The 24,199-nt window shown below is 36.0% G+C and overlaps 2 protein-coding genes across 3 annotated transcripts in view; one reads left to right on the top strand and one right to left on the bottom strand.

Moving 5' to 3' along the window:
• Positions 1-492: 492 nt before the first annotated feature.
• LOC140156045 (UDP-glucuronic acid decarboxylase 1-like) lies at positions 493-23,113 on the bottom strand. Of its 2 annotated transcripts, XM_072179152.1 has the most exons (14): positions 22,813-23,113; positions 22,050-22,095; positions 21,418-21,466; positions 17,147-17,190; positions 16,531-16,578; positions 14,146-14,206; positions 13,047-13,227; positions 11,781-11,945; positions 10,873-10,994; positions 9,804-9,967; positions 9,094-9,154; positions 3,879-3,936; positions 2,700-2,803; positions 493-869 (listed from the first exon to the last, which is right to left on the bottom strand). In XM_072179152.1, exons 1-14 carry the CDS (start codon positions 22,904-22,906, stop codon positions 768-770), a joined length of 1,299 nt encoding a protein of 432 aa, XP_072035253.1. In that variant the 5' UTR covers positions 22,907-23,113; the 3' UTR covers positions 493-767. The 2 variants fall into 2 exon arrangements, with proteins under 2 accessions (XP_072035253.1, XP_072035254.1); XM_072179153.1 differs by lacking the exon at positions 16,531-16,578.
• Positions 23,114-23,407: 294 nt separating this feature from the next.
• Positions 23,408-24,199, top strand: part of LOC140156044 (structural maintenance of chromosomes protein 4-like) — a 45,382-nt gene continuing 44,590 nt past the window's right edge. The window contains 1 exon segment of the mRNA XM_072179151.1: positions 23,408-23,483. The gene's annotated coding sequence lies outside the window, so the exon portion shown is untranslated.

The raw sequence follows: 24,199 nt of genomic DNA, 5'->3' as shown, positions 1-24,199 counted from the left end.
CTAATGTACCCCTCTAATACCACAAAAATGATAATATATGGATGAGCCAAAGTCAACCATATGAGCTATGTACTATTCTACATGATAAAATTTAAAATTTGAAAACACTGCAATCAATATGGAATCAGGCTCAGCCGAGTCAGAGATATGGAAGATTATATGTTTTCAAAGTATTTTTTCTCTCTGGTCTGCACTAGGGTAAACACATATCATCAAACCCATGATGATACGGGCAAAACTATGTTGACTTGTCAGTGAATTGACAACAGCAGATCCATGGCGTATATCTCTCTTAAAGCCCAGGAAACCAACAAATACAAATTCGGATAGGAACTCTGTGCCCTCATTAGATAGTAAACAAGAAAACCATATTGCTTGTTTTTACTGCAAATTGCCATGAGATTGTGCTCCTTTTACTTGTTTCCATAATAAATTAAGTAACAGACAATCTGTGACAAAATGAACAAGTATAATTAATAAATACTCAACACCTGAGCATAAGAACCTGCACCTCTCACAGGCATTATACTCTGATCAGCTCGTAATAGACGAGACTCATAACATCGTGGATTGATATAGAATGGCATACACACAGCTGGGCACAGCACCTACCCGAACTGTGTATTGTGCGACTGACATGCCTATTATGAGCTGAGCATAGTATAAGTCATAAAACTTGATAACCCCCACTTTACCTAAACCATTACACACCATAATAATATCAAAATATACATATTTGATTGTACTTATGCAGGTATATTCATATATCATAACTGGATACTTCTTTGTTCTTTCTTCTGTTGATTAGCTAGTGTTAGTTCCCGTTGAAAGTAATCTATTGTTTTGCCAAGACCTATATCCAGAGGCACCTGCAGTGACAAATAAATTATAATAATAATATTAAGTATTTGCAATCATCTATGAGTGGTATGAATTTTAATTAATTACTTTTTTAACTTTTTACCAAAAAGTTCAGAAACAAAATCAGAACAAATCACTTGGCTTTTGAAAGACTTGTACTACATTTTAATCCCCTTTTTTATGAGGTTCTAATAAAATCACAACAAATCAGGAATCAATTTGCTTTTAAATGACTTTTGTTCATCTGGATTTTTATCTTCATTTTGTAACTGGTGTGAGAAGTTATTTCTACTTCATTTCCTTTCTTTCGCCAACTTTTCAATTAAAATATGGTTCAACGACAGTACATATCCACATGCAATTTCTAGTAAATTGTGCATGAACATAGTCCATTCACAGTTGGGCAATAGCTTCAGGATGAAGGTATGAGAACACAGTTTCTTCCATAACCCTCACACACATACAAATGATTGGTCCGCAGACTCAGCACTATGGATGCTTGTTGAGGGCAAGGCGGACTGGCAGTACAGGCTCAGACTCATAATTGAAGGTTGCAGGTTCGAACCCTGGTCGTGGTGATATCGTATTGTGCCCTCAACACAGGCTCTTAACCTCCATTGTCCCTCACCACCCAGTTGTATAAATGGGTACCAGCATAATATAGTACTGGGAAGGTAAAACAGACTCACTGTGCAGGATGCGTGGTGAACACCCTACAACAAATTCAGGGGAGTCTGGCCCAACCATCAAGGAAAAAGATGTGGGCATTTCAGCATGTGAACATTGCTGCAACATGACTTTACCTAATGGATCCTTGGCATACACCCTCATATCAAGGACTATACTTGACACCCGGTCCCCGCACTCCGCGCATCCGCGGGTATTCATGCTCGTCGAAAATTTCGCGAAATAAGGGGTGTTTTCAGATGAAGAAACGCGATTCATGAAACACACAAAAAAGGGGTGTTTTTAAACCACATGTTCATGAAATTGAAAAAAAAGGGTATTTTCATCAAGCAGCCTACGCGTTTCTGCCAGAAAAGGGTATATTATAAATATCGTTCGCATTTTAGCGAAAATAGGGGTAATGTCGACGGGCAAATAATTCACGAAATCGCTAAAAAAGGGGTGTGTTTTCCCTAAAAACTTCGCGAAATGAGATGCAAAAGGGGGTGTTTTTTTTTTTCACCGACAAGCATGAATACCCGCGGATGTGCAGAGTGCGGGGACCGGGACTTGACAGGGGTCACTGCCTGACAGGGGATATAAATTCTTTAACTGCAGTAAACCTGGACACTTTGTAGTACCCTTAAATGTATTTTCACATTATCAGCAGTTCATAATTATAATAAAGATAAATCTAGTGTGTGTCCATGTTTGGCAGCAAAGACCAAAGGATGCACACCCACACACCCCTACTGGTACTCATATTCACCAGCAAATGAGGATGCATAATACCAACACACCCCCCCCTGTACACCCCCACACACACCCCCTGTCTGTGTTTGCCTCCAAACGTGGACATTGTGTTTTGCTATCTAACCGAGGACGTGTGTATGATGTTTTCATCGCCTAACCGTGGACTAAAATGGCGGATTTTTTGTGTGTATAGTAAAAAAACGGAATTTTAGGCATCATCCTTCGGTCCGTAGTTTTTACACGCGTGGTCCTCGGTTTCAGGCAAATAGCGTTTAAAGCATCTAGCATGCATTTGAGGTCTTTTGCAGCAGTTTGAGACCGAGGACAGTCCTCGGTTGGAAGTAGGTCCACAGTTTAGGGTGAAAAATCTTGTGTGTGTCCTCGTTTGTCGGCAAACACGTACGCACCCCAATTCTTACCCTTGGTTCCCATCTTAGTAACTGTTTTGCTTTGGTGATGTCTGGTTTTCTTCTTTGTGGATCATCTTCAGCTGCTTTGACATTGATTATCTTGCTAGTACCACCTGAATGGTAAAAATGATATTATTTAAAGACCTTAGTTTAAATCTAGCTATATGTGGAAGTAAAGAAAAGGGTAATCCTTTATGGTTAATGTGTCCGAGGTTGAAAAAACAAAAATATGTGCACTGGTGATAATTTTTATCATTTTCCACCTGGGGGCACATTATTTACAATGAAGAATACTCAAAGCTGTTATTTTTTTTATTATACTATGCAAACAATCATGATTTAAAGAGATACTAACAAGTTTTTGACCAAATTGAAGTTGTTTATATCTATCAAAGGGATTAAAAATACCCCACTCATCCAGATGTACAGTGCAGTCCTCTTTATATGGGTTGATTCCTCCCTAGAATTGGGCACTCTCATGGTTCCTTTTCCAACAAAGCAAATGTACCACAGGAAAAACTGATACCGGTATGTATAAATCTGGATTATAATACTCTGATTCACCTCAAATTTGGTAGTGTCGTCAAAGCTTTTTCACAGTTGCGCCAAGCATGCTGACTAACCTCCCTGGTATAGGTTCTCTCAACTTGTCTAATTAGGGGCAATTTAGAAGTAATTATTTCAAATCATTTCCAAACACTTCTTTGGTAAAATAAATAATAAATTTTGGATTTATAAAGCGCCTTTCTCCAGATCTTAGAGGACTCAAAGCGCTGTAATTTCGCTGCAATGGTGAATCATCACAATCAGATCGCATCAACTAGGTTGCTGCCGAGCAGGCGCACACCTATCCGCATTTAGATTGTAACATCCACCAATTATCTGTGCAGCTCCCCAAATTCCACTGGGTGAAGGAAGTTTTGATAACCAAACAACTAATCACCGATTTTTTGCGATACAGGAGGAAACCGGAGATCCCGGAGAAAACCTGCGAGAAGCGAGCATGGAATCGGGATAAACCAAGTGCACATGAGTCCTTGGGCGGGCCGGGCTTGAACCCGGGACCTCAGTGGTGCAAAGCGAGGAACTACCGCTGTGCTAACTCGCCCTCCAGATGAAAAAGTAAATGAGTTGATAAATTTTGCTTAAAAAGTAAATGAGTTGATTAATTTTGCTTAAAATACCTACCTATTCTTTCTCTGATGAGTTCAGCAAATTCCATAATTGAGTGTTCATCTGGATTACCCTGCACATACAAAAGAATCAAAATCAAAATTGTAGGTGACAAATGTATCATACATTTGAGTTTTTGTTACTATTCATGTGTGAGCTCCCCCCATACTGGCATAGCTTGGCATCTGCGGTTATTAGCGAGCCTATAATACAAGATCTAAAGGCATTTTACATCTAGAAACACGTATAGGAACTGTGGACATCCCATGATTTATGTGTGTCCACTGTTGTACAGAGATTTCTCATGTGTATCCTTGTTTGTCAGTGTTTACAAACACAAGGGTTGGGATTCCGAAAGGTGGTTTAACTTAAGCCGGTGCTAACTTAAACCTGGGTCTAACTAGTCCCGGCTTAAGCCTAAACCTAGGTTTAAGTTATTTTACGATTCGAAAGCTCGGACTAGTTAGACCTGGGTTTAAACCTAGGTTTAAACTTAGACCTGGTTTCGTAGCCGCATAGTTATAACTGTGGTGTATTCTATTATGCATATACACGGAACTTTGTGCATGGGTATGATGTTCCAATTTATTTGGAGGCTATAATAGGCATTTGCGTAGGAAATTGTAGGGCCTAGAGTTGTTATCTTTTCATGTTTCTGAGTTTATTGATGAAAATGATATTTTTTCAAACCAAATACGGAGATCTAGAATCCACGAAAGCTCAGTCTTAATTTACTAGCGAATTTCTGCAGGTTTATTAACAACACTCACGTTGTATTTAGGCCTATAGGCCTAACAGTGATTAAGCTGAAATGGTATTTTTTAAATTTCATTTGTTGATTTTGCACGTATAGTAGGCCTACCGGTGCAATAATTAAGAAGCCTGGGGGAGGGTAAAATGAGGGGGGGCTGTTTTGGCAAGCCAATGAAGAGCAAGCACATTTTACCCAGCTATTTTTGCACACATTTACGGGGCACCTTTTAATAAAACGGTTTAAAAAAGGCTTATCCGGCAAAGAGTATGAAAAAATTGCAAAAGGGTTCCCAAGGGATGGGAGGGGGGAGCGAGACAAGCAATTTTAGCAGGCTGAAAGGGGCAAGCAATTTTTGGCAAGCTGTGAGGGGCATTCAAAGTGGCACGCCGTTTGGAAATTTCCGCCATTTACGGAATACCCTCCGTTGATTCCGTTGGTTACAACGATCGTGGGGGCATCACGGTTTTCTCTAGCTCTTTTACGGACAGCAGGCATAAAATAGCTATAATTACGAATATTAAAACAAAACACTGACCTATAATAATAATAAAAAGTGCAAACTATGTAGCATATATTTTATTTTATTATTATAATGTTATACATGATACATAATCCATCACTTCAAATAATGAGGAAGTAATTTCCATTTTTTAACCACCTTGTACATTAAAGAAAACTAGAAATGATTGAATTCGTTTCATGTACGGTAACATAGACGTTTGTTGTTAAGATTATGTTAGGCATACTGTCATGTCATGTCTTGTCATGGGCGTCGAGACGTTCTGAAAATGGAGGAGGGGACACGGATGTGAAAAGGTATGTCAGCGCCGCACGTATGAGAGGGATGTGCCTTCAGAAATTGAAAAAAAAGAGCAAAATGAAGTCCAAATTTTGACGTCATTTGGTGGACTACATTATTTTTGGTTATTTTAGTGCAGATCTCAAAACGGCCACTACCCGGTACTATTTTTGTGCTTGCGTTAATTAGGGGGCCTACTCACAAAAACAACAACAACAACAAAACCCAAACATTTATTTGTGACTTTTTGATTAAGTTACCAAAATGTGAGGGGGACATAGGCCTACTCGGACATTTGATATTATTATTATATGCCCCCCTCCAGGATTGATGCCCATGCTTGTTTCATATAGGAAAAGTAATGAAGATATATAAGGCCTACATGACATTCAGCAAGGTAAAAAGTTTTCACACTTGTGATTGTAGGCTACTGCTCATCGATCCTGTAGTCCAAACTTTGACGGCCAGTGGATCTCAGCCGGGGATCACGGTTACTTCATCATGTAGATTGTTGAAGTTCTGTAATGAAAGAAAGAAAAAAATAGACACTTATAGTTAAAATATAAATGAGACCTATATTCAAATCTTGTCTTTAAAGGTGGGTGACCTGATTGACAGCCTCACCCCCCCCCCCTCCACACACACCCGCACACTCTCGAATTTGAAATTTCACTACTAAGTATTTGTGACAATCAAGTCTAAAGATTTGTACGAAGTCTAATTTCAATGTATGCATTCTAATTTTTGGAAAAAGCATATTTTATTTTTATAACCAATCATTTCATTAAAGTAACACAAAAAAGTGAAAATTAGAGCAAAATTGCGGCATATATGGCCTAGGCCTACTCGTGATTTTGAATGCTAAGACTTGTTTCAGTCTTTGCTTTATTCGCTTTTTGTTTCAAGAAATTAGTACAATAGTGAACAAATGAATGATTACGATTGACATATGTGTGATGCGATCAAGCAAAATCAGTCGGAACTCAGAAATATAAAATTTTCAGTTTCTTATAGGATAGTAAAAAGCATTTACAAAGCTGTATTTTGCAGAAAACCCTATTGAAATTGAACAACCAGTTCCGAAGGTATGAGCAACTAAAGAGTTTCTAAAACAATAGGAAACAAAAGCAAATATTTTCTTTCTTTGGCTATATCTCAAAATCAATATCTCCGAGTTCCGACTGATTTTGCTTGATCGCATCACATATATCGAGGGTTGACAAACAGAAGGCTTTAACTCAAAAAGTGCCTTTTTGAGAAAAATGAGTAAAATAATATTTTTGCATTGAGATGTGACTAAGTATTATTGTGCTATAGATGCAATAGGAAGTTGAATTGAGTTAAGGCTTATGATTTTAAGAATCTGTGGGTATTACAGATAATTTTGGTACCAAAATCTCAACATGGCCAAAAGTGAGTTAAGGCCTTCTGTTTGTCAACCCTCGATATGTTTCATTTGTACAACTTAGTAATGTTTTTTAATCCAAAAAAATCAGTGCTTTATTCTTACCAAAATCACCTGAAGTTATGGTGCATGGGAATCATCCGTAGGCCTATCACTCTGATTAGAAAACATTCCTCTTGATATGACATTGACAGTTTGACCTGTAAACGGAAAAAACAAAGCATAACATTTTATTTGTCACAGTTAATCAGTCGCAGTTTCATACAAAAATTGGCAATTCAATAATGTATAAAAATTTACTTAGTGATGGTTTCATCTAAGTTTATTCTTGTTGTAAAAATTTACTTAGTAATATTTAGGCCTACATGATTATGATGGTATCTCAAAATCATACTTCATAAAATTAATCAGTCACAGGAATGATGAGCAGTCTATTTTATATAGGCATATACCTGATAATATGCCTGTTTGACCAAACTTTCACAATACCCTGATAAATACCCTAGCACGAGTCAGACAAAATAACAAACGTAGATTTCATATTAAAATAATCAATTAGGTGGAGCTTCAACTTCAAGTTCAATAATAAGCCTGGAACAGCCTGAGTCCAAGCCTAGCCAGCCTGTAATCATAGGGCCTGTCAACACATATGCACTATAAAATGGTACAGACTGGTATAACTTAAGGCTAGGCCAGGGTCTAGGATGTTCCATTACCAGGCTTATTGTTGAACTTGAAGCCTGGTCTATTTATATTTACATGAACAAAATCCCTACATCTTGAAGAACATAGGCCTACGGAAAATATCTATCTAGTAGGTACCGGTACTGATAATTGTGCAGTTTTTGCATAGGCTATACAGCCTATGATAGCTAGCCTAGCCCTAGGCTAGCCAGCTAGGACCATCATGACCAGGGCCGCGATGGGGTAGGCTTAAACGTTCTACACCGGCTTCTGACATCATGACTAACTCCTGAGTCCTCATGTATCTTCATTTCAAGCTAGAACTCAATGGGGAAAAAGCCCTGAATTCGATAAATAAGGGAATATTGAAAAAGATTTGTCCGAGCTTCGTTTGCTGATAAAAATCCACAAAGCCTCGGCTAGGGTATTTAGGCCTACATGTAATTTGTTAAGCCTAGCCTAATCGATTCCTATTAAAGCTTGACTAAAAACAATACCACAGCCTAAAATCGTCACCAATAATGAGTGAAGATAGTGGTATAAAACAGTATTAATATGTCACGAATAAGCCAACGTTTCTTACCTTCACTGTCATGACGCGTCCTATGCTACTGTGCCGTGAGTACCGGGTGTCGATATGACTGTCACTGCCGTGTACATTGCACTGCCACTGCCGTGTATTGCACTGCTACTGCCATGTCCATGATTACAGCTGTGTACAAGCTTGGCCGATCACCTCCGCTTTCAAACTCTGGTCACAACTCTTCTCTATTCATTAGGGAACATAATCCTTTTATTATGACTTCCAAAAATTGGTTCTGTGGCACAATTTTCCAGTTGCAAATGCCACGAAGTGCAGTGGTCCGCTTCCGTAACAAGCAGGCTTCCGTGGTTGGCATGCAGATAAATGCACTTAAACCTGGACTTAAACCTACCCCCTGCCAAGTTTAAGTTAAACCCGGCTTTTGCGACTTTAGTACTCAGCTTTAGACCCAGGTTTAACTTAAACCAGCTACGGGAAAGCGCAAACTTAGGTTTAAACCTAGGTTTAAACCTGGGTTTAGCTAAACCTAGGTTTAAACCACCTTTCGGAATCCCAGCCAAGGACGCTTGGAACAATATTTTATCCACATAACAAGGACCAAAATGCCAGATTTTGAAAAAGTATCCTCCCAACCACATGAAAAAGTTCCAAGCACATATCCCTGAAATCACAGCCAAATGCATGTGTACACACATTTAAGTGGAACACATTAACTGAAACTATCATAACAGGAAATCATTAACAAGAACTAATACCTTTTTTCTTTTAAAAAGACACATCATACCAAGCAATAGCAAGGAGTATTGAGTTTTTTTGTTACGTAACTTCCGTTGGTTATCAGAAAGGCGATTACCGATATCTGATCAATAAGTGGCATACCCCAGCATCAAATCCCAACCAACCAGTTGACTTGAATGAATGCTGGCAATTAAACAACTTCTACCAGTCTTTGATCACTACTGATATTTTAATTGCATGGTACGAGTGCTAGTGGGCAAAGAAAGTTCAGTTTTCCCATCTGGGTCTTTAAAATTAAATACTTACAATGTTAACTGGGCTGGATACATTGCTATTCATTAGAGCTATTAGACCATCCACCAAGTCACTGTAATGAGACAAATTCAAAATTGACATAACTTGTTAAAATTTAACTCAGAAATATAAATGACTTGAATGGGTGCTCAGCCAAACACTGGTGCAATTATGGAATGATAGTAAAAACACTTTCAGATCTTTCAGATGGTGCATGCACATTAAAATTATTCATTAACGAAACCACCTAACTGCTACACATGCCATGTCTTCTGCAGGTATTAAGTTAATTATTTAGCTCTATTGGTGCAAAAAAATCAGCCTATAAGATGGTTTCCGACATTGTTGTTTCCAACATCAATTCTTCCGACTTTCAGATAGTGCATTTTTTATTAATGGATGGAAATGTGGGAATGCAGACATCCCACATTTTCAGGTTTATTAACTTCGAAATGCAGGACAGTCAATAGGTCTGCTGATACTCCTTTTAAGGAAATGTTTGATACATAACCGTTTAAAGTGACATGCAGTGGGTGTCAGTGTGTGCACAAATTTTCATCATTTGGTATACTGATATGTTACTACACATGTTTCCACTTACGCTTATATAGCCAAATTTTAGTAAACTTCAAAAGTTAAGAGAATCTGAAAAGGCTTTCAGAAAGGTGAGGAAGTTTTCACCACTACTTTAAAACAAGTTGATCCATTTGTGATTCTCCTACCTGACATATTGGAAGGATCTGGATTGCTTGCCAGTCCCATAAATAGTAATATCTTGATTCTGTAGTGTTTGTAGTATAAAGTTGCTGACAACACGCCCATCATTCATGTGCATACGAGGTCCAAATGTGTTGAAAATTCTTGCCACTCGTACTTCTACTTTTTCCTGTTAAAAATAAAAAGGTTGTTATAACATTAATACTTTACTGTATGATTACTGTGCAGAGATCTGTTTAAATTATCGCTAAATCAGAACAATTGGTAGTTTGTACTTCATCATATACTTTATGATTGTGATGGATCTACTTTGACAAGTTGGAATTTGGTTAAAAGCACATCAATTCTGTCAAAAGGAAAGTGGAACAGAGTGGATGGCAACTGTTCACAGAAGAAAGGACCGAATGGTGGAATTTGAAATTGTCATAAGGATTGGGTGTTCAAAGGATAGGCCAGCTCTGAGTCTACAATGGACTTCATGGGACATTAGCTTGGAAAATATTTCAGAAAGTTATTAGCAACTTTATATTCAACAAGAAGAAGACTGGCAGATAAGTGACCATTGTAAATCATTGTAATTCACTGATTATATGCACTATATGAAAGAACATTGGCCAATCATATTACACGTTTTTAAAAAAAATAATTCAATGTTGTTGGTGTGATTTAATGAATTACGGTGAAAGCTCAAGGATGTGTGGTGTTTGATGTTCAATGCTTGGGGAGCAGTGTAGCACACTGGTTAAGGTCTTTGCCTTTGGTGCAAGAGGTCATCTGGTAAAGGCGGGGCAGATGACCCATGATAAAAGAGTTAATTACAGTTGGTTCCGATCAGGGTAACAAGCCCGATTGTTGACTACACTTGACTGTCCTGTAAAATTTGCCCCAACCAGCTATCTATGGCGACCCACTTCGTTCACCAGGTCACTTATGCCTGGCCGAAGATTCGTCAGCGTTATCACCTAGATTTCAGCTGTTAATGCCTAGATATACTCGACATAAAAAAAATGCCATGTTATTAAATCACAATGGAGATATAAACTAACATACAGGAGCAAGCTTCACAAAACTCACTTGTTTTTCATATGCATAGCACATGGTTTCTGCCACTCTCTTGCCTTCATCATAGCATGCTCTAGGTCCTATTGGATTCACATGACCCCAATATTCCTCCTTTTGTGGATGCTCCTCTGGATCTGTCGGCATACAATCAAAGTATGGTGAGATATAATCTTCACAGCAATTATCATTTATTTCCAGCTCCAGTGACACCTCATTAATTTCCATGGATCTTTTGTTGCATTGCTTTGAAACATCAATATAAGCCTAACAGAACAGGGCTGTTACTGTTAGCAGTGCTAGTTTCCATGCCTCTCCAGTGAACATTGGCCCAATCTTAATATTCATGAGGTGTCACTGGCATTGGAACAGATAAGGCCAAATTTTATTTGGCCTTGTGATATCAAAAAATATTTTACATATGCGGGCGCGAGCTTTGAAACAAACCTGTTTTCTTTTTTGGCCTAATAGACAAATGTGACATGATTAAGAGAAAATAATCTAATGTCGAAAATAGTTAATTTTATATATATTTTTTTACATTAGTTACTAGTCCTTCAAAAATGCTACATTTTAGGCTCTCCAGCAGTTACTCAAGACACACATTTGAATCATACTCCAGTTCTTTGAGTCTCAAATTCTGACAAGTATAGCTCTTTAGCACAAACTTGGAAACACTTTAGGCTCCACAGCCTATAAATTGGCCCAACAATGAAAAATGTTGAAATTTCAATTCATCAAGCCCCTATTTTGCTCGAAAATCAGTTCTTAGTTCCCAAAATTTGGCACTTCAGTGCTGCACACCCATACCAAAAATATAAGTTGAGTACCTCCAGCATAAATCCTGGGTGATGATTACAAAACATTAGAAAAAATAGAACAAGAGTTATCAGAACACCTGTTCCATTGTGATCTGCATTTACCTCCATACACTTCTGATGTTGAAGCCAGTAATAATCTAGCATGAGTACGTTTTGCTAATCCCAGCATGTTGAGAGTTCCTAGTGAGCTTGTTTTGATGGTCTTGATAGGGTTGTACATGTAATGTGGTGGAGATGCTGGACACGCCAAGTGGTATATCTGGTCCACTGTAATGAAACAAATGGCAATGACTTGAGAATAACTGCTGTCATGGTCCACCTCAAGCTAAGAGATATGGGTTAGGTTTAGGTTATAGGGATAAGATAAATTTTAGGGTTAGGTTTTATGGTTACAATACTATGTGATATGACCTGGTCCATGGAGGCCAAAGGAGGCATTTTTAACAATTGAGTTACTATTATAATTCATTATTACCTTATACAAACATTAGGCTATCATATACTGAAAACACCAATGGTGTAGCATACTTGGTTCATAAGAAGTTTTGTAATATCTAATTTCTTATGTACTTTTTTGTTTTTTACTCCCTATTTTTGCCTTAACCTCAATTTCAAATTTGCCGCCTTTGGTCTCCATGGACCAGATCGTGTCACATATTAGGATTTAATGTAGGTTTAGGTTTAGGATTCTGGTAGGGTAGCAACCATTTTTATAAATTGACCCGAACAAACTATGTTATTGCTATGTCAACAAGGTTATGTCATGAGGTCAATATATATGCATCATGAAGAGGTGTTAGAAATAAGCTGTGCCTGATCAAATGCTTGTGAAAGGGCACAGCGATTTTTATATTAAGGGCCCGAAATAAGCATGAGATATAGTAATTGTGATTTGTGCATACTGATGAATACCAGACAACTCTAAACCCTAACCTGTCAAGTGTCCTGTGGGAACCTATCACACTAAGGGAGTGTTCATAAATACTTTGGTAGGGGTTGGAAAATATAGGGGGTCAAAAATTGGCATGCATGCAGTTGGATGCAGCAACTATGCTACAGGTAAATTAAGTAATTCTTGGCCAAACTCGAATGTACTTGTTGCATCCATGTAGCGTACTAAGCATGTACGCAATGTAAGGTGTGTGCATGCTATCTTCTTTACCGCGCTATGTGTTTATCTCGGAGCCACTAGCGTTTGGAGTGTTCAAACTTGGCCAAGTATTACCTAATTTACCCGTAGTTGTACTTGACGAAATGTGTGACTACCACACAATTTTTTGTGAATGTACATACAGTAACAACAACCAAATAATTTACGCCTAACAGACCAACTTATGTGAGGTCAATCTATATTACAAAACAACAAACCTTCAATCAGAAGAGGCTCTACAACATCATGATTTATGAGCTCAAAGTTTGGATGGCCTATCCAATGTTCCACATTGCGCTTGCGTCCGGTGAAGAAATTATCAACCACTGTGACTTCATGACCATCCATCATCAGCTGATCTGTCAGGTGTGAACCTACAAAGCCTGCGCCACCTGTAATCTGAATAGGTAGGACACACAAAATATTATTTAGGGATTCAATCATGTTTCACTGTTGTTCATCACCATTTAACAATGATGTGTCTGCATTTACTTCTTACAAGAACAGTACCATAACATACAAAGGACAGATCGTGTTACTCTATATCAATGGAATTTCAGATGCACTACGAAGAAATTTCCAGAAATTTGGCAAAAGGGTAGCATTTACGAGGACACTGTGCCAATTTTTAGTGGCACCAAAAGACAAAACTGAGAAAAAGGATGTCACTGGTCCAGTGTATCTGATTCCTTGCCATGGACAGACCACAAGAAGAACCTGCCAGGAATCATACATCGGAGAGACTGAACATTCTCTCAAGACCAGTTTTCTTGAACATAGACGTCCTAGCACAACTTTGTCCGAGGTTGTCAATATTGAGTCACTGGGCCATCACGTTGACCTGGACAAAGTCCAAATCTTGGATAGGGAATCCCTATGGTTTGAGAGAGGTGTTAAGGAAGCCATACACATCAGGGCCAACCAACCATCTCTGAACAAAGATGGAGAGCGCTGAAAGTTATCAAAGGTCTATGAACAAATATTTTTGTATTGAGATCAAGAGATTTTCTTTCTATATATATGTAAATTGTGTACTTGTTTTGTTCTTGAGAATACCACTATTATGTTTTGCTGTCCAATAAATTGTATTATATTATACAAAGTATTGCATATAATACTTATGCATTTCATTGTAGGTTCATGTTTTAATAATTCTTTACTTCAACGCAACATGGTGTCTTTGCAGCCCAGACCAGTAAGAGTGCAATACATATGATAACAATACATCATTTGTCTTTGAGATCGATCACAATTTTCTGTGAAAAGAGAACATGTATGGCCGGCTCCAATGGCAGGATCCTATCTACACATTCTTACCAATATTCTTTTGCGGGCCATTTCTGGCAGGTATTTCACATCTGGATACTTCTTGATAGTTCTGAAATATAAATATTGAAAAGTGTGAGTTAGGCCTTTAGGCCAAAAAAAATAAAAGATTCGTCTAAAAACTCACAAGTGGTTTGAAAACAAATGCGAAATGCAATTTTTTTTTTCTATTCCCGACTTGTTATTTTTATAGTATTTTGGGAAACAAAATCTGATTTTCGCCGAATTTTTCCGGAAAAAACTATTTTTGCATTTCTTTTTTTTTTTCAAATCATGTGATTTTACAAATGCGCGCGCAAGTTTTTTTACAATCCTTTTTTTTTTTTGCCTTATAATTGAAATACAGCTTTTTCCTTAATTTCTGTGGTCTGATACTGATAAAAAACTAAAAATGATGGAAATATCTTGTGATATTTTGATGCATTTTTAAACATTTAAGCTACCAGATTTGAAATATAAAGTTCTTTTGATTGTGTAACATAAATGTAATTTACATAACCGAGGCTTTATATGATGACATTTCATATATAGAAACCCCTTGCAAAAACAATGTTTAGTTTCAACACTGATATCTTGAAATTACACATGATTTACTGTACACATTTCCATAGGAAAAAGCACTTTTTCTTTCACAGCCTAATATCCGCTCTTTAACCATTATTTCTATTTTGCCCTCTGGCCAAAACAAGCCTGTGAAAATTACTGCAGGACCACCGATAACTGTATGTACGTTACACTGTTCCTGTGAAATTTAGTGATCAAAAGTCTACAAGCTGGATTCCAGACTGACTTCAACATCAATCCATCCCTGCTATTTCATGTTGTTGATTAGTGAAGTCTTAGAAAGAAAGTGTCACAAATATGTGGACCAGTTTAACATCAAAATATTCAAACTATTAAACATGATGATGTATTATGTATCATTTTTACAACTAAAAATTGTGGCTTTTCTTCTAACACTGATCATTTTCCAAAATAATATAGTTGCATCAAGACTAATAACACTATATGAGTTTGCTACAAGGGGCCTTGACCAGTGTTCCTGCTAAAGATATATGACGCCTGATTCAGTGATTGGTACAAGGACCAGAAGCAAATGATAGCAAGTGTATGTTATGTGTGGTTGTACTTTTGACCATGTGATGTAAGTTGATTCATATAACAACCAATGTACAATGATTATATGGTATGTACAAGAATTTCCCTCTTAATATCATGTTGTTTCCACTCGATCAACTAGATACCTACTCTGGTCTACATGTATATGACCTATCTCTAAATGCTACAGTCTCTTTAATTTTGTTCACATGCATTTATATGAAATGATATGTTCTTTATCATGATAAGCTTGAACTTTGAAATACTATGTTTTCCATGAACCCACAAAACATTGTCTTGCAAATCCTATATGACCATATGCCCATGAATAATTGCTACTATATTGTGTCATGGCTATAGATAAAGCATGAACTGTGAAATGGATTTGATCATCCTACATGCTCCACCAGGAAAAAATAACTGAGGGTGCCCTGTGCATTAATTTGCCTTGCTGCCCCCTGCCCCAAAAATGTGTGATTATTTAGCATGTCATTGCCTTGGTGCTCTAGCATGCTGTAGCCAAACTGCCTGCGTGCCATTGCAAAAGTGAAAACCAATGTTTTTACATTTAGTCCAGAAAACCCTTGTACAAGAATATACTGTGAAGTTCTGCAAAATATCATTTCCGGAAAAAAAAAATGACAGTGACAAATGCTGACTGGAATAAACTATTGCAATATATAAGCAAGCACCAAAAAGTAACAATCACCAACAACCAGATCAATACCCATCATTTTGTGTATGTACCCCCTTACAAACCCAGAAAAATACAGCACTATTATATTATGTTGTTGTTTTTTTGCATTTAAACAATATTATCAAATAACCCTGTATTACCAAATGAAATGAAATCCTAATCCTTTAGTTAGTATTAACTGGAGTCATATTTTAATATTTTTCCACTTTTTGGAATTATGGACCAAAAACATGTGTTTTTGTTTATGCTGTGACAATCCCAGCCCAAAGACTTGTATAAAGGCCAATTTTAGGTTAGACATTTTTATACACATTTTTTGACCCATTTTCTCACAAATTCTAAATACCTTACATTTTGACTTTTATTGCTATTAACTAAAGGATTAGAATTTAGCTATGTTTCATTTGACAAAACAGAAAAATACTTTGGAAAAAACAAATTAGTGCCAATTTTTCCACTACAACCCGTTATCCGAGAGAGCTTCTTCTATTAATGTTATGACACAGATGGACATGACAAGGTTATGCTACCATTATAGATGATAAATGACCTCATGATATTGACTGTCATGATCTGCTTACCTATAAACATTCAATAGAGACTGTGTGTTGTTGACCTGAGAATCAATTCTTTATGAATATGCACAGAAAAACACTATCAGATTTTGCCCATTTTAACAAATATACTGCAACACAGTCCCAACTTTTAAAACTGGGCTAAATTTCTCCTCAACACACTTAATCATATTTACATGTCCATTAAACCTTTTCAGGTGGACCTTTTACAAAAAAACGCTGATCATGATCGTGCATGACCATCAAAAGATATTCAAGCAATCAATTTCTGGATATTTTAACGAATATTTGACCCTGCTGTGGGCACCGGGTTAAATAAGTTGTGTCAGGAAGGAAGAAAGGAAGGAAGGAAGGAAGGAAGGAAGGAAGGAAGGAAGGAACAACTAAGGAAGGAGGGAGATGAAGAGAAAAGTTGTTTTTTTCCACCCGATTTTGAACAACTGACCCCTCAGGTGTGGAGGATGCCTATCCTATTATATGTAGTCTAAATGGATTGCGCAATCGAATCACATGGGCCAGATGCACAGGCTTGCAACCATTTTGTGCTGTATTGCTTGGTATAGTCTAGAAGCATTAGGATTTTACCATTTGGTAACAACTGTGATAATATTTCTATACTTACTGTCTTTCTATATCACCCAGGCGTTCCTCAAGGGGATCTAAAGCCTACAAAGAGAAAGCAAGTAAAAGATACAGTTAATTTAATAAAGGCTTATTACTATCCACTATATTACTAAATACCAGGTGTCGAATGTAAAAATTAATATTGTTATATATTTTTAGTATACAAAAATCCTAAATTTGCATAATTTGTTGGTAAATAATATAATTATTTGTCACAGCTATTACCGTAACCACCCGGGTATAAGCCCACCTTCAGGTATAAGCCCACCCCCTATTTTTCAAAGCATTCTGGGAACAAGGGTGCACTCGGCTATAAGCCCAGTACTAAATTTTAGCCAAGTTCTTAAATCAAATCAGTGCTTTTCTCTCACATTTAAGAACAAATATAAAAAATATCAGTTGATAATTAACATTCCACCCTTAGAAATTTAAGAAATTGACATAGATGATAGAAATTACTGGTACATTGGGCATATACAAATGGGGATGATTTTTCTTATTTCTAAATTCAAGTACTAGCCCCTCCCCGGTTATAAGCCCACCCCCATTTTTGAAGTGAAATCTGCCATCTAGGGGGGTGGGCTTATACCCGAGTGGTTACGGTAATAGTATTATAGCTAAGGCCTACCTTCAGAAGTAAATATAAAATACTATATGTTTTTCAAAATGTATCAGATTTTATCTATAGACAAACCTGACATTGAGCCACGCCTGTATTTTTGGTACACATGAACTTGATGAATATTGTGTGGATACAGTATGCAGTCAAGCATGTGTGCATGCACTAGTCACAACATTCTATTTCTATAGCAAATTTGTTTTGTGGTTTTTAAAATATATTACACATATTGTACAAATGTGGTACTAATGATAGTACAGCTCTGCAAAAAGTGAGTCAGTGGATGTGCAGTCATGTTATACATGTACATGCATGTAGGCCTACATGTATATTGTATATGGGCCATGTTAGAAAATTAAGGACTACATTTAATTAAAATAATTTGCAAAACATGTTTATCATTCAACCGTGATATGGCCATGGGTTTAATTTTTTAATGAAACTGTATCACACTTTGAAAACTGGAGATTCCAATTTGTGTTCAAAACATGACATTGTCTCAAAAATCATACATACACATGTACAAGTTTCCCAGTGTTAAGATTTTTTTATTTTTGTTTTCAAATATCCCCCTCCCCCTTCATTACTGGAAAGGGGGTATCCTTTCTTAAATTGCTCAAGAGTTTCTGCAATGATAAAAATGTTTAGTGGCCTGCTTTGTAAATAAAGTCCTTGAATAAAATTCAACTTGTTCTGCACAATAGCATTTGAACCCTTGTATTTTTATGCATACCCCCTGGGGTTCTATCAAATAGGCCTACATATGTGACCCATCACATCGAAACAGACTACTTCACGGCTAGCTTCATTGGCAGATAACAATGAAAGAAGATGGAAAAATATAAAGAAAAGAAAAAGAATTCTGAGCTTGTTTTGCCTCCTAAAACATTTTTACTGTATCTGATTTCAACAAGTAAGGTGTCATTTCAAGCTAAAAAGCAGCAGTTTATCCTAGAATTTAAATCTCCATTTTCATTTCTGCCGCGAGGTGGTCTGTTTCGATGTGATGGGTCATATGTTGTTATTTAGTACCGTACCAAAGAATAGCTATGGTCTCTTGCAGTGTGACTGTGGGTGGTTTGGGGTTGAACCCACCCAACATTGAACCCCAGTGAGTTGGATTACTAACTCAACACCCAAAAGATAATTTCAACCCCCTAACCCTCCCAATACCCCATGTAATATTGAAAATTAATTGGCATAATGAACACAAAATGTCACTTTTATTTTGGTAAAAATTAGTGCAAAATTTTGATAACAAATGCAAAATTTCATGTACTTTTGGGCAAAAATAGTGTACAATTGACAATATCACGCACAAAATGATGCCCACCAGAAAATCAGACAATCTCTACTAACTTGACTTCAGATAACCTAGAAATGACCTTCTACCTGTGTGATACATATTGCCTATTGGTTCCAACACGATTCATTTATACAATGGGATAAATGTGTGTGAAAATATCACTAAAAGAAAGAAAACCTATAAAACCATTGAACACAATTCATATGCCAAAATCTTCCAGGGTCATTCATTTAAATCTACAGACTCTCATAAATTATCTCCAAACTCAAATTTTAAAATTTTACTACTAATTTTAAAATACAACAACAACAAACATACAAAAGCAGTTTAAAATATATAATAACAAGGTCATGGCAAAAAAGGTTTGGGTGTGTAAATTCAAAAACCTGGGTGTGTAAATTTAAGATTTGTGTGCAAAGTGTAGGCCATGTGGGGGTGGGGGTGGGTGTGTATTACAAAGTTAGGTGTGCAAAACACTTCCTACACAGCTGACTGCATAAGCCCTTGACACCCCCCCACACACACACAAAATAAACAAACAACCAAGTAAATATCAAATAAATAAATATATGGTCAATTCCAAGCAACCTCGCCCAAATTGTCAAAATTTAAAAATCAAGTCAAGTATGTGATTTTGGTCTCATATTGTAGCTAAAAAGCTATATTTTCTGAAAACATACTTTTTTAGGAGGAAATGGTGTCCATTGTTAGAAAAACATCCTAATTTGCATACATTTGCATATTCTTGACTGGTAAAAGCAGCAAAACTAAAAACACAGCAACTGCTCTGTACTGTAAAATTTTGGAAACAAATTATGCATGTGAATATAAAGTTTATAAGTAGCTCAAAATATAAACACCAGAAATGTTCAAATTTTATAACGTGTAGCTTCGTCAGCATTGTTTGAGTACCAATTTTATGATTAAAAGCATCATTCCGCAACGCAAAAGTATCATTTATTACCAGTGCAATTTTAAAATAAGGTTGATTTTCATTGAAACTAGAATGCAAAGCAAATTTATTCATCCCTATCCAATGACCCAAAAATAATTTTCAAAAAGTCTAATTTATGGCGGTAACGACCAATTAAAGTTGCATCATTCATAGCGTTGCTATGGAATGATGCATAATTCATAATGCGCCCGTTTGAAAATATTCACAATTTTGGGTTAGAACTTTCTGAAATGCATGCACAGAATTATCTTTACAGTAATTGATGTTTCAGCATTGCCTGAACCATTGTAAGTGACATAACTCCACAAAACCCCTGCATCATTCCATAACGCCATAAGGATTCATGGATTGCAAGGATTTTTTCTTTAAATTTACGATAAAATAAAAACAGTGATGATTATTTCTTGATAGATGGTGATAGTTGTTATGTTACATCCTATGGCTAACACCCAGTGCTAAATTTCACTTCCAAGAATTTTAGACTAGCAAAATGTTGACATAATTTTAGTTTCAAAATGTGACCATGCAACACAAGTTATCTGATTTTAAAAAATCGGTGATAAATATTTTTGGATAAATATTGATATTTGTCAGCTAACATAAGTAGCCAAGTATATAAGACACAATTTACTCAAATTTATTGATCTATTTATTTTTATTTTCAAACATGGACTGCTTTTCATTTTCTATGGGATTTTACACACAGCATCATTCCGCAACGCTCCTTGCATCATTCCGCAACATGACCTAGTGTCGGAAAATTTGGCATAAAGAGACGATGCCCAAATTTTTTTTAAATCGATACTGACAATTGTCAGTTTACATCCTAAGCTTTAGATTAAGTGGCAAATTTAATATCTCAGATTACTAAACTCACAGAGTTTGTCAAAAATGTCTTAGTGCAAAAAATACTGGTCCCGTGTGCATCATTCCGCAACGCGAACTTTGCATATGCAAATTAGGAAATTAGGGTGGTTTGGAAAAGTTTCTCCTACCTTAATCATTCCCTAACCAAAAATAATTTAACATTATGCTATTCACCTTGTGCTGTTAATACATATTTGGCTGCTGCATCAAAAAGAAATTCGTACAAAGGCAGTTTGCATCATTCCGCAACGCTTGGAATTGCCCATATATAAATAATTTTAAAAATTATTAATAAATAAAAAATAAATTAACAAATTAATAAAAATAAATATTATTTTCAACTTGAAAATTAATTAATAAAAATAAATATTATTTTCAACAGACCAATTAAACTTGAGTTGAGTCTCCCTGGTTTTGTTTTAACATTTGAAAATATAAAAATAATACTTATTTTTTATTCGACTGGGAAGATCATAATTAAACTTTTTTCATCCACTTTTATTTCACCTGCCATCCACATACCTTTCGTATTTCTGCTTGTATAGCTGAATCTTCTGCTTGCTTGGCCCATCTGGATTAAAAAGTTAGAAAGTGTTTTAAAAAACCAATTAACAAACAACAACACAATAAAACAATATGATTGAATCAATTTGACACATTGTACCCTTCTCCTGGCCTGATGATTGGATTCAATCACATTTGGTGTTTTTTTCTTAAAGGCATGATCTCATTTTTCATGTTCTGTCTTCTATCTTGGATTGAGGCCTACCGCTAAAACAATGATTCCAAATTTTGAGTTGTATTGCTCCAGTGGTTTTGATATATGTGAAGTAAAAATGTGTATAACAATGCCCCATTATAGTACATCTCCGGTGTGGTTACCACAAATCACTACCTTTTTGTTCACACCATTTAAACCTGACTGAGACTAGTCTCAGATTTTAACAAATAAATATCTTGGCTGTTAAATTTCACTATAGGGCAATGAGAAAAATATGAGCTTTCTTCTGATATCAAATCTCAGTTTTGACTTTTGATGAAGTAAAAAAATCAAAAATGGGGCATGAAGCTGTCGATCGGTAACAAGGACCTAATCTAATTTGTACAATGTAGTCATTTAATTTTTTTAAAGCTAGCTATCAAGTAGGGTTCACCTTTTTTCCTCCTCTTCATTTCCTGTACCACGTCCACAAAAGATGGCTGTGTGAAAGAGGAAAAAGAACAACCAAAATACAAATTTATACTATTAAAATTCAGAAAATTTTGAGCTGGTGTCTAGTGAAGAGTAATATTGTACATTTAGTGCAAATCAATGTAATCAAAATTGTGAAATTCAAATTCAAGCAATTTTTTCAAGGTTCCATTTGAACACATTACAATGCAAAGGGTCAAAGGCGGCAAATTTGAAACTGAGATAAAGGTAAAAATATAGAACAAAAAAACAATAAAATACATAAGAAAATAGACATCAAAAATAATCATAACTTTTAATAGAACCAAGTATGCTAGACCTTTGGTGTTTCCAGTAAATGATAGTCTATTTTATGTATAGGCCTAATCATAATGTAAAAATTAACTGAATTTTCAAAAATGCCTCCTTCAGAGTCCTTTGAGTTTGACCCCATGGACCAGATCGTTTCCTTGACTTATTCTTTACTTTTAATTTTCTATGTAAAATAAGTGTTGTGGTTGGGCTTATTTGGCTGACTGGCAAATATGTTTAATACCAGTAACTAAAGTTTGCCTTTTGTACCTGGGTGGCAACCAACCAAAAAACAATGAAAAAAAAAAATCTAGATCACACAAAAAAAACCAACATAATGCTAGCAGGCTGATTTCTTACAAGCTTCAATTTTAATATCCAGGTTTATACTAGATGATGTACTACATGTATAAGGTTTACAAATTTGTACTGACCTATAATAAGCACTAACGTCAAGCCAAACGCCAAAACCATCCGGTACCTTCTCACGACCATCTTTGCAAAATTCCACGTCAATCTAAATGACATGGGATCGAATGGTTTTGATTGAGTCTACAAAATTAATAGATCAATACAATAGCATGTATAACACACCACCAACGTTAATCCTGGGAGTGGTTGTAATATCAAATAAAGAACCACAAAAGCAAATAAAAGCGATTAGTCCTTAACAGCATTTCAGTAAATACATCATGTAATAGCTGTTTTGTTTTCGGCTACTCATGTGTGTTTTTGCCCTTTTGCTAGCAAGAAGAGAAAATGTAAATATGACCTTTGACCCCAAGGACAAAACGTCAAAAATGTTTTTTGATAATTAGATTTTTAGCTGTATATTTATATTTTCAGTACCGTAAAACTATAAAAAAAATATTTATTTATGAAAAGATGTATTAAATAAGGCAATAATACATTTAAGTTGCTATGATTTAAAATGCAATAAAAGCCATTTGAAAACAGAGTGACAAAGGATCAATTGCAAAAATATGACCAATCAAAAAGCTCGTTTCATAACCCGGCGCCGTTTTTAATGAATGACAACATTGATTGCCGTGCAGTATTTTGAGGTGTAAAATAGTTGGATTTTGAAGATCGTGAGTATAAATTTGTAAGTTTAATCAAGTTTTCATATACGTTAATATGTTGTTCATTAAGCTGTGTTGTTAGATTTGTTATATTGATATCTGTTTTCAATCTAAACTGGGCGATCCTGACTTTTAGACCACCCGAGCTATATAAGGTACAAATTGCAAATTTATCATATTAAACTTTTGCAACAAGGTTAAACATGTTCTCAACTGTACAAACATACCTTTTATTCCATCGAACAAGCTTTATTTTGTTCCAAAATTCACGTTTTGTAGCTATTTTTGACGTAAAAGAGCTGGTAACAAAACCGGTGATGCCAGCTCCGAAGTTTTCGCATAGCACAAGCGCTTGATGTACGCTCGTTTTGACGGTAATTTACGCTAGCGTATCATGCATTTTCAAGCGCGGTTGACATCGTTTTACTGCGTGACGCAATTCTGCAAATTTACATTGTTGTTTATTCAAGATGGCGAATTTCTCGAAAAACGTGATGGAACTGATGCATTTTACCCCGAAATTTCCCTCATTACTCAAAGCCCTGCCCACTTTCACAATATTTTAGCTTCTTGGATATCATCGGAAATATAGATTAGTAATATTAGGTAGGTCACTGTATTTTTAAAGATTTTTTTAGATGATTTTTACGATGAAAAAATTGACGTTTTAAGCTTCTTTTCAAAAAGTGGTTTTAGCTTGTTAAAAAACGGGTAAAAATCGTTTTCAGCTTGTTGGATA

The sequence above is a fragment of the Amphiura filiformis genome, chromosome 6 (genome assembly GCF_039555335.1).
Source record: "Amphiura filiformis chromosome 6, Afil_fr2py, whole genome shotgun sequence".
NCBI classification, from domain to species: Eukaryota; Metazoa; Echinodermata; class Ophiuroidea; order Amphilepidida; family Amphiuridae; genus Amphiura; species Amphiura filiformis.
The sequence above is the reverse complement of the archived record's forward strand: the minus strand, read 5'-3'. Positions and strand labels throughout refer to the sequence as shown.

What these genes read in the sequence shown, in the direction of transcription:
- LOC140156045 (XM_072179152.1), bottom strand. Translation starts at nt 22,906, where the DNA reads ATGTCATTTAGATTGACGTGGAATTTTGCAAAGATGGTCGTGAGAAGG. An exon ending in GACGTTAGTGCTTATTATAG is followed by an intron (nt 22,096 to 22,812) that starts GTCAGTACAAAT and finishes TCTTTCACACAG; the next exon opens with CCATCTTTTGTGGACGTGGT. An exon ending in AGATCCTTCCAATATGTCAG is followed by an intron (nt 9,155 to 9,803) that starts GTAGGAGAATCA and finishes GTCTCATTACAG; the next exon opens with TGACTTGGTGGATGGTCTAA.